The sequence below is a fragment of the Erythrolamprus reginae genome, chromosome 1 (genome assembly GCF_031021105.1).
Source record: "Erythrolamprus reginae isolate rEryReg1 chromosome 1, rEryReg1.hap1, whole genome shotgun sequence".
In the NCBI taxonomy this organism is placed as follows: domain Eukaryota; kingdom Metazoa; phylum Chordata; class Lepidosauria; order Squamata; family Dipsadidae; genus Erythrolamprus; species Erythrolamprus reginae.
Window position 1 is genome coordinate 59,394,627 of NC_091950.1, and position 15,069 is coordinate 59,409,695.

A 15,069-nucleotide genomic window follows, 5' to 3' on the forward strand; every position below is an offset into this window, starting at 1 on the left:
CAGGCTATGTTCTGTTTGCTGCATGGAAGTAAATTGCTGGGAGGCAGAGGCCAAAGGTTGTGGGTGGCTAGGTGGGGCTACATTCGATGTATAAAACACACCCAAGTTTTCACCCTTTTGGGCGGGGGTAAAAAGGTGCATTTTATACTCCAAAAATACGGTAAATTTGTGGTCTTTAACATTGCTGTTTGGACAGGTATCTTATATAGGGATTGTTTTTTTCATTTTCTACAAAATTTTATTATTTTTCTCCAAGAACTTGGTTGATGGGAAGTAATGTAATAGCATCACTTGGCTCTAAGTGTTTTTATAAATGGGTCAAGAAGAATCAAAAGATAGGGTATCCTAGTCGCAGAACATCTTGATGTGATAAGAGAAGAAATTAATTTGGAAAATTACGATATAGATTAAATTAAAATATTTAGACTGAAATTTAAAGAGAGAAGGTTAATGTATGTTAACATTTATGTGCCTCTCAGACAACGGATAAATTGGGATAACCATTTAGTTGATATGTTATATCAGCTCACAATTTTAGATTTAAATTTAACTAGTTGTGAAGATTTTAATGGTAGAATCAGCCCTGGTTTGGAAATGTTGACTTTAAGACAGAAGTTTGTTTGAAATGGGGGCCGTTTTTCATTTGGGATATTTATCACACCTATTTCATGTAGAACATGAAAAATGGGTGAGGGAGAAGTAAAAACCAATACAAATAATTTAAATGGGGGAGGAAAGTAAACATTGGCCTTCTCCGGGTCCCGTCGACTAAGCAATGTCGTTTGGCGGGACCCAGGAGAAGAGCCTTCTCTGTGGCGGCCCCGACCCTCTGGAACCAGCTCCCCCCAGATATCAGAGTTGCCCCACCCTTCTTGCCTTTCGCAAGCTCCTTAAAACCCACCTCTGTCGTCAAGCATGGGGGAATTGAAATTTCTCTTCTCCCTAGGCTTATAGAATTTATACATGGTATGCTTGTATGTATGAGTGGTTTCTTAAATTGGGGTTTTTTAGATTGCTTTTAATATTAGATTTGTTTACATTGTCTTTTTATATTGTTGTTATCCGCCCCGAGTCTTCGGAGAGGGGTGGCATACAAATCTAATTAATAATAATAATAATAATAATAATAATAATAATAATAATAATAATTTAGTTGCCATTCATTGTATCTCAAAGTATCTTTATCTCTCTGCAAATTAACCTTACTTTTATATACTACTATATATATATTGCTTTCTGTAAATTTATCACCTATTTTTGAGAATCTCAACCGCATCCACCATGATTTTCTGTCTTTCCTTTCCTCTCAAGCCATTCACTCTTCCTTGGTTTCCTTGTTTGCAATTCATCCTCATTCTTTAATTAAGCTTCTTGTCAAGTTACAAGACTGACCTACTTGTTTTTGATTCTCACCAGTTGTGTTTTAAAATAGTTTGGTCGATTTCCCACAAATGCAAATGAAGGCTACTTTTACTCAAGCATTTTACATTGCGCAAGCTAGGATCATTAAACTGGAAAGCACCTTGCAAGTTATTGAAAGCATTATATTGTCTTTCAGTAGTTTTTTTTTTTTTATAAGATATATTTGCTACTAAGAACTCTAGTCTGTGAGAAACAGGATCATAGAAATGTACTTTAGTTTCTGGTTAAGCTGGGGAATGCTGGCTGGGGAATTCTGGGAGTTGAAGTCCAGATATCTTCAAGTTGCCAAGGTTGGGAAACACTGGTCTAGAGAGAGAGAGAGATGATAGCAATGCTATCTATTTTGAAAGCAGCCATGTCGCTTTAGTTGGGTTAGAATAACCCAATTCCATTGCAACTAGCTATTTTAAGAATGGTGAAAAATTGGTGATAGAGGTGCTTTTATTTTGTTCTTCCTTTTTAACTTTTTTGTCTTCTATGTCACAGCTATTTGGTGTATGACTTTGGAGTCAAATTTATTTTGATTATATGACATGAAGCTGTAAATGATTCTTAGTGACCACATCAATACATTTTCTCCATGATGATCTGACTCTAGTGTGATCTTTCATGTCTCCAATGATGCATTCATTGTCACAGTGACTGAGTCCCATTCAACCTGCTGCTGGTCATCATCCTCTTCTCTTTCCCTTCACCTTTTCCAGCATCAAAACCTTCTTCAGAGAGCTATGTCTTCACATTATATTTTATTAAGCAGAAATGAAGAACATGGAGGCATAACCTCAAACTGACAGGAGGGAAATTCAAAAGTAATGTTAAAAAATATTGCTTCATGGAAAGAGTAATAGAAGTTTGGAACCAACTTCAAGTGGAGGTAGTGTGTCAATACTGTATTTAAATTGAGTTTAAATATGCTTGAAAACTTGTGGCCATTATTCAACAACAATTAAAAATAAAATATAATAGAAAATAGAAAACGATAATAAAACAATTAATTAAAAATAAAAATAAATAAATAAACTCAAAGAGCAGACTTGATTGATCATTAGGTGTTTTTTTTCCTGCCATCACTTTTTTGTATCGAAAGTAGGTATGGACTTATCATGGTATTTGAATATCTTCTCCACGGCCTTTATGGTTGCTCTACCAAGAGCGAGCATATTTCTCGACTGCTTGTTCCTTTACAATTGGTAGTTGAAGTAGTCCACTTTGCTGTTGTTTAAACTACTTTGAAAACGTTTTAGATGGGACAGCAGGATATGATAGCAATAATCAGCATGCTGTCCCCAACAGTCTGGGTCCTCATTTTACCAATCCCAGAAGGATAGAAGGCTGAAGGACAGACAAGCTTGCCTACGGAGGTTGTGAGCGCTCCAACAGTTCAGACTTTCAAGGGAAGATTGGACTGCCATTTGTCCGAAATTGTATAGGGACTCCTGCTTGAGCAGAGGGTTGGACTACATAACCTACAAGGTCCCTTCCAACTCTAATAAATAAATAAAAACCTTGAACTGGTCAGGATCAAACTCCTGGCAATGGGCAGAATTAGCCTACAACATTGCATTCTAACCATTGCATTGCCACATCTCCTAAATGCTTTAAATGAGATAATAAACCTGATTAATGAGTGATTGGCAAATCATTCCTCTAATTTTTTTCAGATAACCTAATACGTTTTGTAAATTGCTTCTCAACAAGCATGTGTGAGAGGGAGGACTCTCTTTTCAGGATAACAATGCTTAAAATAAAAATTATTGTTATATTAAAACCAATTGTTATTATATATACTAACTCCCCAAAAAGCCACAAGCATTTAATGAGATTTTAAAAGATGAGATAACATCTAAAGCAAGTGCAATGTTTTAAGTACGATTTGGCTTTAATGTTCTGTATCCTGTTTAACCTGTTGTATTAAATCAAGGCTTTACAAATCCTATTATCTCTCATGCCCAACAATGTATTGCCATGCCTTATATTTGAATTACATAGCAACAATATTTGTTTTCTCTAAACATATTTTATAAAACATAACATTTTACCTGGTTACTCTAAACACAATTTGCAAGACCAGACACACCAACAACAGCCAAACCTCCTATAACTGAACCTATCCCATCACAGAAAAGAAAGTGCAAGATTTGTTTCACAGACAGAAGCCAGGGAAAGCACCAGGCCCAGACAAGATAAACCCTTCTTGCTTAAAAGTTTGTGCTGACCAATTGGCCCCCATCTTCACCAAAATCTTCAGCAAATCATTAGAGATGTGCTATGTTCCTTCTTGCTTCAAAAGCTCTACTATCATCCCAGTGCCAAAGAAGCCTACCATCAAGGAACTGAACAACTACAGACCTGTTGCTCTAACATCTGTAGCCATGAAAACCATTGAAAGGGTAGTGATGTCCCTCTTGAAAATCATTGCAGATCCACTGTTAGACCCCCTGCAATTTGCATACCGAGCAAATAAATCAACAGATGATGCTGTTAATATGGTTCTGCACTACATCGTACAATATCTTGAATCTTCAAAGACCTATGTAGGGTCCTCCTTGTAGACTTTAGCTCAGCATTCAACACCATCATACCGGACATTCCTCTAACTAAACTAAATCAGCTAGCGGTACCTGAGCAAACTTGTAAGTGGATCACAAGCTTCTTTACATACAGGAAGCAGCAGGTGAAGCTAGGCAAAATCACATCAGATACCTGTACAATTACCACAGCCCCCCACCCAAGGCTGAGTTGGTGAGACATGGGCAGGCCCATTACCGCTCACGCAGCTGCGTTCTGCACAATTTGCAGTTTTCAAACACTCTTCAAAGGTAGCCCCATGTAGAGGGCATTACAGTAGTCGAACTGCAGTAAAAACAATTACTGCCAACCTGCCTTCCATTGAGGACCTGTATACTGCACGAGTCAAAAAGAAGGCTATGAAAATATTTATGGACATACACACACCCCGGATCCTGGACATAAATTGTTTCAACTCCTACCCTCAAAACGTCGCTATCGAGCACTGCACAGCAAGACAACTAGAGGCAAGAACAGTTTTTACCCAAACGCCATCACTGCTAAATAAATAATTTCCTCACCACTGTCAAACTATTCACTAAGGCTGCATTACTATTACTATTAGTCTACTCATTCTTGCTATCACCCTGTCCACCCTGTCAAACTATTTACTAATTCTGCGCTACTATTACTCCTAGTCTTTTTTCCTCATCATTCCTATCACCCATTTCCTCTCACTTATGACTGTATGACTGTAACTTGTTGCTTGTATCCTTACAATTTATATTAATATTGATTGCTACCTGATTGCTTATTTGACACCTATGACAATCATTGAGTGTTGTACCTCATGATTCTTGACCAATGAATATTTTCTTTTATGTGCAGAGAGCATATGAACCAAAGGCAAATCCCTTATGTGTCCAATCACACTTGACCAATAAAGAATTCTATTCAGATTGAACTCATGGGCATTCTGTCAGAAGAGGAGTCTGCAAGAAAAACTTCTCTGCTTACTGAATAATCCAGCATTTTCTGTTTCATTTGGATTTATTTCCAATTTAATTTTCAGATTTGTCAGGCAGAAAGATTTGAGGGGGAATGAGGATGGGGGCATTTTGTCTGCACTTTTGAACATTCCTGTTCTCCTGGTATGGATAAATTTTTAGTTCCACTTAACGTGTTTTTGGGGGGGGGGCTAATTAAGCCTAACTAAGTTTTTCTTATTTTATTTCCATCTTTTAATCTTAAGCGTTATGCTATATTTTCCACATGCTTGCCATCTATTGAAATTCGATTATGCAGTCAGAGTAAAACAGTGGTCTACAAAAAAGAACTAAGGGCCATATATGGTGTTTAGTTATTGCTTTCATGAAAAAAAATCACTTGGTAAATTTCTTGGGTGTAACTGTCCAGAATACTGGAGGTAATTTAACATAAAAACTATTTAACATAAAAATACCTGAAGAAGCAGCTGTGTTAGAATGCCTGGGAAATATCTTCGATAATCTGATGTCTTTCTTTTGATCTAAAGTATCAGCTAACAGCTTAGGTTGCTATTGTTTGAAAGGAGGGGGAGAGATCTAAATGATCACTTTCAGAATTAAAGTTTTATTAAAGAAAAGAAAGAAATTAAAGAAATAAACCAGAGTTCTTTTTTATATTAGATTTTTCTACCACCTACTGGACATATAGAAAAACATGACAGTTGGGTTTTCTGTTAGATAAAGTAATTTTAAGTGTTTGCAATTTTTTAGAGCCTTAAAAGAGTCACCAGAAGTAGTGGAGTAATTTTTTGCACTGAAGCTTCCTTAATGCATTTTATGCATTTAACAGCCAGATGATTGTTAAAGATTAGCATTTATATAAGAGAGAATTAGAGAGTTAAATCAACATTCTGTTTGTTCAAGTAAATATTATTAAAAGGCTTTGGGAATAAACAAGTCTGGTTTCTATTTATTGTTTATATAACATAAAATCATATATAAAGAAAAATATAAATTGCATTTTAATTTAGTGTTTTTCTTCTTGCCCCAAAGGCTATTAGTCAGATTTAGAATTTTTATTATTATTGTAATTAATGAGTATGTCAATGCAATGTGTATTTGCATATTCTTCTGTTCTAGATCTTACCTTAAGTCTACAGAGAAATTAAGTAAAACTGTAAATTCTGGGGATGAGCATGTGGGAAAATAAGAGTTGCTCTAGAAAACTACAGAATAAGAATGCCTTCTCTTCTGGCTCTATAAAAATCTTTATGAAAAATTTACCTGCATTGATGAATAATCTGGAACTGGAACCAATATTATTCAAGCAAATTACAAATAAATTTATAGTATGTCTAAAATGGTTTTCCATGTAAAAATTTTAAACCCCTTCTTGTATATAGAATGTTTGAATTGGTTTGATAATCATTAATGTTTCAGGAAAAAAATGTGTAGGAAGGAAATATTGGAAAAGTCTACATCAACCTTCATCTTACAGATGCAAGAGTATCTTGATTAAGATACTTGCCGCCCCTCTCCGAGTCCACGGAGAAGGGCGGCATACAAATCCAATTAATAATAATAAATAAATATGAGATAATTGTTTTCAGATCTGCTTCAGAGGATTAAAAAACTTATTCCAACCCAATAACATCATTTTGTGGAGAATACTCAAACTTCTAAAAATAGCCATATGTGTTAAGTCCATACCTGATATTCTCAGGCTTCAGTAGCTAAACAGCCATATAAAAGAAAGAATTTGAAATGCTCCATTTATAAATGGGCTTTAATCTCCATCTGTATCTATAAGACTCTGTATGTCACTCTATTGTTATTTATTGAAAACTTTATCTTTCACAAGATTAAAAACTGAAGAGTTCATCGGCCTGCCTGTACAGAAAGCTATTGGGAAATGCTGTAGCTTTTTTTAAAAAAAGTATTAATAAAATATTTAAAAGTTTGGTACTTTCTGATTCAATCTCAAAGAGGACTTTTTAAAAGGTACAACGTTGTAAATTTTAATCGCTCAGCAGCATTTGATATTCACAGAGGTGCGATGGCTCGGTGCTTAAAGATGCTGAGCTTGTCAGTTGGAAAGTTGACAGCCCAGGTTCAAAACCTGGTGAACTCCCATTACTGGCTTAGGCCCACATGACAGTTTGAAAGCATGCAAATGCAAGTAGATAAATAGGTACCACTTTGTGGGAAGAAAACAGCATTCCATGCTCTTTGGCTTATCATCATGACCACAGAAGTGTCTTCTGACAACAGTGGCTTCCTTGGCCAAGAAACAGAGTTGAGCACCAGCCCCAAGAGTAAGACATTGGAAAGGAGAAACCTTTACTTTTAGCTTCATTTGATACTCATTATTAGAGTAGGGTGTGATCAAACAGACAAGATACCTTTATGCATTTGATGAAATATGGTACAGGCGGTTCCCATTTAACGACCACCTGTTTAGTGACTGAACCTATGGCAGTACCGAATGATTGGTAGTTATGACTGGTTCTCATACTTAAAAGCTGTTGAGGATTCCTATAGTTTCAATTTGCAATCTCCCCTGCCAGCTTTCTACAGGCAGCGTGAAAGGAAGTCAGAACAGGTGATCTGCCAGGTTTGCCTGAATTGCCATTGGACTTCATGAGTGTGTCACTTAACAACAGAGTTTTCAGTTCCAATTAGCATTGTAAACTAAAACTATCTGTACAAAATTATTGTAGCAATAGCTTTATTGTCTAAAATATAGCCTAAAACTTAGGAAACATTTGCCACCACCAATACCTTTGAAAGCCACAAGTCATGGCAATGAAGTGATGTAACAGAATAGTACCAAAACATTTTGTGTATAAGAGTTAACTGTATGTATGCAAATCATTGGGTTATATTTTATTTCAAACTTCAGGGAGTTATGAATTCTCAAGTTGCTGGTAGTTGGACAGCATATAAATATATCATACGCATCATCTATTGCAACCAATTTAAATAAAAATAAACGTTGTGACACTTTTATGAGTGTTAAAAACTACACTCACATTCTTATTATAATCTTTATAACTATCCTAACTATTCCTTCTGGATTACAGAGAAAGGTGACTTAATTAATACCCTTGAGTGAATTTATGTAAATATAAGATTTGAACTAGGGACTTCCTGCTCAGTCCCTGAGCAATTATATTATTGATTTTAAAATACTTGGCAAGTGTTTTTAATTCAATCATTTTCAGGAACCTTTTAATTATATCCTAGATGTTCTGAATATGTTTGCTGTAATCATGCACCGCAATTGAGTTTGAATACTTCTTGTGTTCGTAAATGAATTTTTCAAAAAGATAAGTGTCTTGGAGGATTCTGCCCTGTATTCAGTTAATCTTTTTTAAACTTCAAAATCCAAGCAGCCACCTCAAGTTGTAACCATCCATTCATTACTAGGGGGTTATATTGCGTTCAGATTTCATGTGACTGCACCAATTTATGATGAGAATCTCAGCTCTCCTCTTAGCAGTCATTAACTGAGAACTGTGGATTGTTAAGCAAATACCCACCCTAATCCAAGCCATTCCAGGCTTGGCCCCTTCCACCCTCATGCCTAAGTATGATAAGGGATTTGCTCCAACACCTGCTACCTGCAAGTATTCTCTCACCCAGTTGCCTTCTTTCCCCAGCCCAGCGGCACCAACAAGCATTCATCCATCAGTCCAGCCCAGCCTAGCCTAGCCCAGCAAGGTAGCCAGCCAGCATTTGTTCCGGGTTCAGCGTTCGGGAGAACGCCGAGAAGCCCCCCGGCTGTTTTAAAAGGTGACAGCCGGGTGGCGGCCCCCAGCGGAGCGCCATTTTGCTATTTTTTTTCTTTTTGCACGCATTAATCGCTTTTACATTGTTTCCTATGGGAAACAATGTTTCGTCTTATGAACTTTTCGCCTTACGAACCTACTTCCGGAACCAATTAAGTTCGTAAGACGAGGTATTACTGTATAAATAAAAATTTAAAAAATAATGATCTCTAGTTTGTTTGAGAGCTCTGGGGCCTGGGAGAAAATCATTCAGGCCTGTGTATTGTTGAGGAAGAGCTTTTACTGGAGTCATTCTAGAAGCATTAATACTGTATCATTTGGACCTGAGAGTTGCTTTTCTAGAAAGGATTAATATCTTATAAATTTGGTGTCTTCCCAGCAAAGTAACTTGTTTTATATATTTCTCGTCATTTAGTTGATATTATGCTGCAGGGCATAGAACCTTTTTTTTGCTCTTGGAAGCAACAATCACTAAAAAGAATACTACTTTATATTACAGTGGATATTTTGTTTCCTGATACATTGTACATTTCAAAATATTCATCTTTAAAGGTTTGGTTTTGCAACAATATCCGCTAATAATTCTGCATATAATTCTGCATACTCAAAATATCTTTAGTATCAATATTGAAAAATATTGCACACATTACTTTATTTGTATGGCTTATATATCAAACATCCTAATTTCAGTCAGTGATTCAGTAAAAACAGTTTGAATGTCAAATCTATCTTGAAACAAATAAAAGATCTTCAGCTATCACGGTGCAGAAAGTTCTGCAACTCCTGGGGAGATTTTGAACAGTTCCATATCAACCTGCTTCAGATGGGTATGTTTCAGGTTTGTTGGGATTATATTTTTCAATGAGAAGTAATATTTTGATTGGCACCACTTGGGGGGTTCTTTTATATCAATAAATATATTCATAAGCATGTGGCATTGCAGTCAGAGCTGTATTGGCAAAGATAGATAGATAGATAGATAGATAGATAGATAGATAGATAGATAGATAGATAGATAGATAGATAGATAGATAGATAGATAGATAGATAAAGATAGATAGATAGATAGATAGATAGATAGATAAAGATAGATAGATAGATAGATAGATAGATAGATAGATAGATAAAGATAGATAGAAAGAAAGAAAGAAAGAAAGAAAGATATAGGGAGAGAGACAGACAGACAGACATGCATTCACATATACATAGTATAAATAAGTAAATATCTTCACTTAATTATGTTCTTATTCAGAGCTGCAGTCAGCAGACCAAACATGCCTTATTCTGGAATGAAATGAATTATCCCTCCTTTCCTCCCTTTCAGTTTTCTGTGATACGTTTCCATCTATAACAACTTATTTTTGAAATTCTGTTAGCCTCAGGGAATTTCCCAAGCATATGAATACTTTCCTCCTCGTTTCTCAGCAGCCTTGCTTTAACTCAATTTCTGCTCTGCACAGGGCACGAGTTTACTGTTTAAAAAGGCATAATCTATAAATGAGGGTAACATGACCCTCAGAGAAATACAACCATAAAAGGTAACATGTGTGGAGGAGGGAGGGTCTCTCTCTGAGAAAGAAAACGGGGGAAGTAACCATTACAGCCTCTTACATTGTACCTCCAAGCAGATTGCAGGGTTTTATACTTTATTATATTATCGCCCTTGAAATTAAACTGCATTTATAACGTATGTGAAATATGTATTTTTAACACTGAAGTGTAATTTTCCAACATAATATCCAAAATAAAGTGCCAAGAAGCTATTAACCGCAAATTGAATTTTGTGGTATGTAATTTAGTTTAAGTAGTGACAAGTATTTTTTCTCTCTTTCTCCCCCCCCCACCTCAAGAAAGAAAGGAAAGAAAGAAACCCATTAGTCATTCAGTTTAGCAGCACAGAGGCAGCAGTCAACAAGGGTGTGCATTCTGTGTCTGCTTCAATTGCACACTTCATTTATTTGAACATGGCATAGGCGGCTTTCTCTGTCATGCAGCATCACTACACTATTAGTGAGTTTCGCCCCAGGGCAGCTGGGACGCTTTGCTGGGGCAGATGTTCTTTTCAGCTTATTCACTGGCTGTTCTTGGTTGTTTACTGTTGTCATGACAACGTCTATTTCCATAGCAGCCATGTGGCCTCTTCGCTGAGACTAAGGAATATAGTTATAAAAGAATCATATTTTGCTCTGTGTCTCTTACTTACCATCTGTCAACTAACTGCGTGTGATGGATTCAAAAACTGATTAAGGATAATGGCAAGCCCTCAGTGATAATTTATTAGAAGTAAAACTGGGTCTTATGCAAATGTCTTTGTTGCCTTCAGGGGCGGCTCTGCTTTTTTATATCCATATTTTTCAGCTCTTTATACTGATTTTTCCTTTATTAACCCTTGCTAATGGGAGGTTGGGCGGGAAGTCCCAGAATTTATATGCAAAGAGGTAAAGCCTCTTTTCTAGTGAAGATCAATCTATGGTGTAATCAGAAACACATTACTTCAGGTTTTAACAATAGTAGCATGTATATAATTGTTTAAAGCTATTTGGTTCCTACTCCACTTTTATCGCCCATCTCTAATATATTTATGGCTTGATAAGACAGCAATCAATTTAGCCTTTGTTCACTAATGAATTGCAGTACAGCACAGTGCAGCTCTTTTAACTTGCATCCAGACAAAAGCTAGGTGGCTGGAGACAAATGAATGGTTGAAGATGAATGGGGATGAAAGGTGGTTAATGATGCACATAGACTTTGTGACACAATTAGCTAGCTAATATGATAAGGTCTATATCATGACTCACAAACCTTAACATATATATTCACATATAATACCAAAAGAAAATCATTTTATGACCTAGCACAGTGTGGGAAGCAGATCAATGTTATTGGAGAAAGGAATCAGACTGGATCCCAATTGTTTTTCTTTTTAAAAAAATTCACCTGCATATTTGAGAGGATTAAAGATTGCAGAGAGTTTCCTGGCAACGGAGTTTTTAAAAATTAGCTTTTTAAGGTGTCTTAGTTCACGGTGTGAATGTGAAAATAGTAAAGCCTGACAGATAGATCCCTCTGCAAAAATTGAAAAAAAAAAACCTATAGCATAGACTCATTGATAAGCGGAATTGTGATAGTATGCCCATTTGTTTTTTACATTAGGACTTTTCTCTGGGTTTTTTTAAATTTAATCTTTTAAAATCTTTTAGCGGTTCAGTTCATTCTGTCAAGTCATGGGGATGGGAATTGGCCCATTTGTAAAGTAATGTATTTATTGGTTGATTTTTCCAGATCCTGACATTGATGCTGCCACTGCCATGATGCTTTTGAATACTCCCCCTGAGATACAAGCAGGTTGTGAGTAGATATTTCTATAGCCTATAGCATCATAGATATGTAAGCCTAACTCTCTTTCATTAGTACATAGCCTGTTAGGTTTAAAAATAAAACTAGATGAAAAAACCAGATTTCCTAGTTAGACCCTTACTAACTCTTCTACATAGTATTATCTGGGTAGATGTTCAGATGGATAAGTTTCTGTGAATACTGAACTGTCACAATCCTCGGAGAGGGGCGGCATACAAATCTAATAAATAAATAATATATCTCATTCACAGAAATAATTATCTAGATATGCAACTCTAATTCAGATAATAACAGCATGATAAGAATTTTTTTTCTTTAAGGCAGATAAGAGTTGCAGAGCCAACAAATATGCTTTGATTTTTATTTGAATTTATTTGCGGGGATGTCTGTACAAGCATCAGGTGTTTTTAGAGCTGAAAACCTGAAGCAGAAAGAAATAAAGATACATGTAGTCTACCGGAGTTACTTTTGTTTTTTAAAAATAGAAAGGTGGATTTCTCATAAGAAGAGCTAAACAGACTTAAAAAACAGCAACAGAGAAGTTCTAGTTTCCTAGTTCAGGGGTAGGCAAAGTTGGCTCTTCTGTGACTTGTGGACTTCAATTCCCAGAATTCCTGAGCCCATCATGCTAGCTCAGGAATTCTGGGAGTTGAAGTTCACATGACATAGAAGAGCCAACTTTGCCTACCCCTGTCCTAGTTTAATCTCATACTGGAATGTATTTTACACAGAGAAGGCTTCTTATCAGATTAGAATTTCATTTTTACCCATTTTTAATCATTGGTACTTGTTCTTAAAATACAGAATCAGTTTTGTAAGGGGTTAAAGATTTTAGTCAAAGAGCCAGCTTACTGACATAGGTCATTGTTTCCCTCTGAACCTTGGAAGAAGGCAATGGCAAACCACTTTTTAAAAAACTGTCTAGAAATCCTAATGAATTTTTCTGTGCAGTCCAACTTGAAATTAAAAACAAAGCAGGGAAATTCAAAAATCAAAATTTTTCCCTACAGGTTTTGTGGGTGTGGCTTGGTGGGCGTGGCAAGGGAAGGATAGTGCAAAACCCCCATTCCCTCCACACATCTGGAGGAAGGATACTGCAAAATCTTCATTCCCACCCTACTCTAGGGCCAGCCAGAGGTGGTATTTGCCAATTCTCTGAACTACTCAAAATCTCCACTACCAGTTCTCCAGAATCTGCTGAATTTCACCCCTGAAACAAAACATACCAAAAGCAAAACTTCAAAATGAGAGAGGGGGAGAGAGAGAGAGTATGTCTGTACCATATTTTTCAGAGTATAAGATGCACCTTTTTACTCCCCAAAAGAGGGTTAAAAACTGGGTGCATCTTATATTCTGAATGTAGTCCCACCCACCGGCCAGTCCCCATCTTTCAGAGGTCTTTGGCCTCCACACATCACATTTTTGGGTGGTTCCAGGCAGCAGGGATCCACCCGTGGCCAGGGGAAGGCAGGGACTTTGTTGGTGAAGTGGGCACTGTGCAGGAAGCATAAGGCAAGATGACTCGCCATTTGGCCTAGAGAGGAAAGCATTTTCAGGAGGCAGCGCCACAATCTTCTTCCCGATTCCAAAAACAGAGCATGCAGAGACCAAAAAAAGAGCAAGGTATTTCAGGTGGCAGGCAGTTCTGGTTGGTGCTGCCACATAAAAACTCTTTTCTCCTCGATTCCAAAAATGGGGCATGCAAGCAGAGCTGCCTGAACCTGAAATGCAATGCTCTGTTTTGGGAATCGGGGAGGGGGTCGTGGCACTTCCACCTGAAAACACTTTTCTTCCCAATTCCAAAAATGGAGCATGTGGAGATCAAAAAAGAGCATTGTATTTCGGGCGGCAGGCAGCACCAACTGCATGCCCCGTTTTTGGAATCGAGGAGGAAAGTGTTTTTGGACTGCAGCAACAAATCCTGAAATAGTAATCAAGATATTAAAGTAACTTGGGTCTCCTGGCAAAAACTGCCCGATAGTTCAACATGCATCACCACCAGAATCAATAAATAAAAATCTCCAGATCAAGGTTTCAAGAAACCCGATTTGAGGAATCATGGGGGAGAATCGTGAATCTCTGTGGCTCTTGTGTCACTTGGGAGTTGCTCTCTGCAGGGAGCTTGCCCAGACGCACGGCAGTATGTTTATCAGATGGCAGCGTCTAGAAGGAATGAAATGCTGCCTCTCTATCAGGCCTTGCTGCAAGAAAGCCAGGCCTTCAATGGGTAGGACTATAGGAAGGAAGATTGGGGGTGCCGGTGTCTCAGGAGTGGATCCTTTGGTGCCAAGTCCCTCTTCTGCCCCCATGAAAATCATATCCCACCGCACTCACTCCAGTTAATTGCCCAGAATTGTTTTTTCCTTGTTTTGCTCCCCCAAAATTATACATCCTATACCCCGGTGCGTCTTATACTCTGAAAAATATGGTATGTGTGTATGTACTGTATGTATGTATGCATGTATAGAATCTTGTGGTTCATTATCTACCACAGTGCTTCATAGTCTTTTTGTGGGCAATTACGAAGTTGTTACCAGCACACTCTAAAAATATACTACTAATTGCCCATCATGAATTCCTCTCATGCTATTAAATATCCATTGACATGGGAACAAGACATTTTATAATAAGTGGCCAACTAAATAGTAATTGCCACCAACAATATTCTTCACTTTGATTTTTAAGATTTATTTTGAGTATTTCATTATCTTTACTGGAACCCCTAAAATAATAGTTATTAACTATCAAGGACTATCATAATGTGTGTGCTGTAACAAATGGGCTAGTGTGCAGGTTGATTCTCCCTTTTCTAAAACGTTAGAAAGAAGCTGAAGGCAGCACAAGAAGCAGTGGATGGAAACTAATCAAGACGAGATCCAATGTAGAAATAAGGAGAAATTTCCTGACAGTGAGAGCAACTAATTAGTGGAATGATTTGTCTTCAGAAGTTGTAGGTTCTACATTACTCAAGGTTTTTAAGAGGCCACTTACCTGAAATGGTTTTG

General features: G+C 37.0%; 1 protein-coding gene across 3 annotated transcripts in view; it reads left to right on the top strand.

The window, feature by feature from the left end:
* Window positions 1–15,069, top strand: part of FOXN3 (forkhead box N3) — a 195,152-nt gene that overhangs the window by 148,883 nt on the left and 31,200 nt on the right. Inside the window, exon 5 of one of the 3 annotated variants that reach the window (XM_070753696.1) lies at window positions 11,990–12,055. The exons of 1 other annotated variant lie outside the window; for it this stretch is intronic. In XM_070753696.1, coding sequence (XP_070609797.1) covers window positions 11,990–12,055 — 66 coding nt within the window. The remainder of the gene's footprint in view (window positions 1–11,989; window positions 12,056–15,069) is intronic. One more of the 3 variants, XM_070753706.1, reaches the window with a different exon arrangement.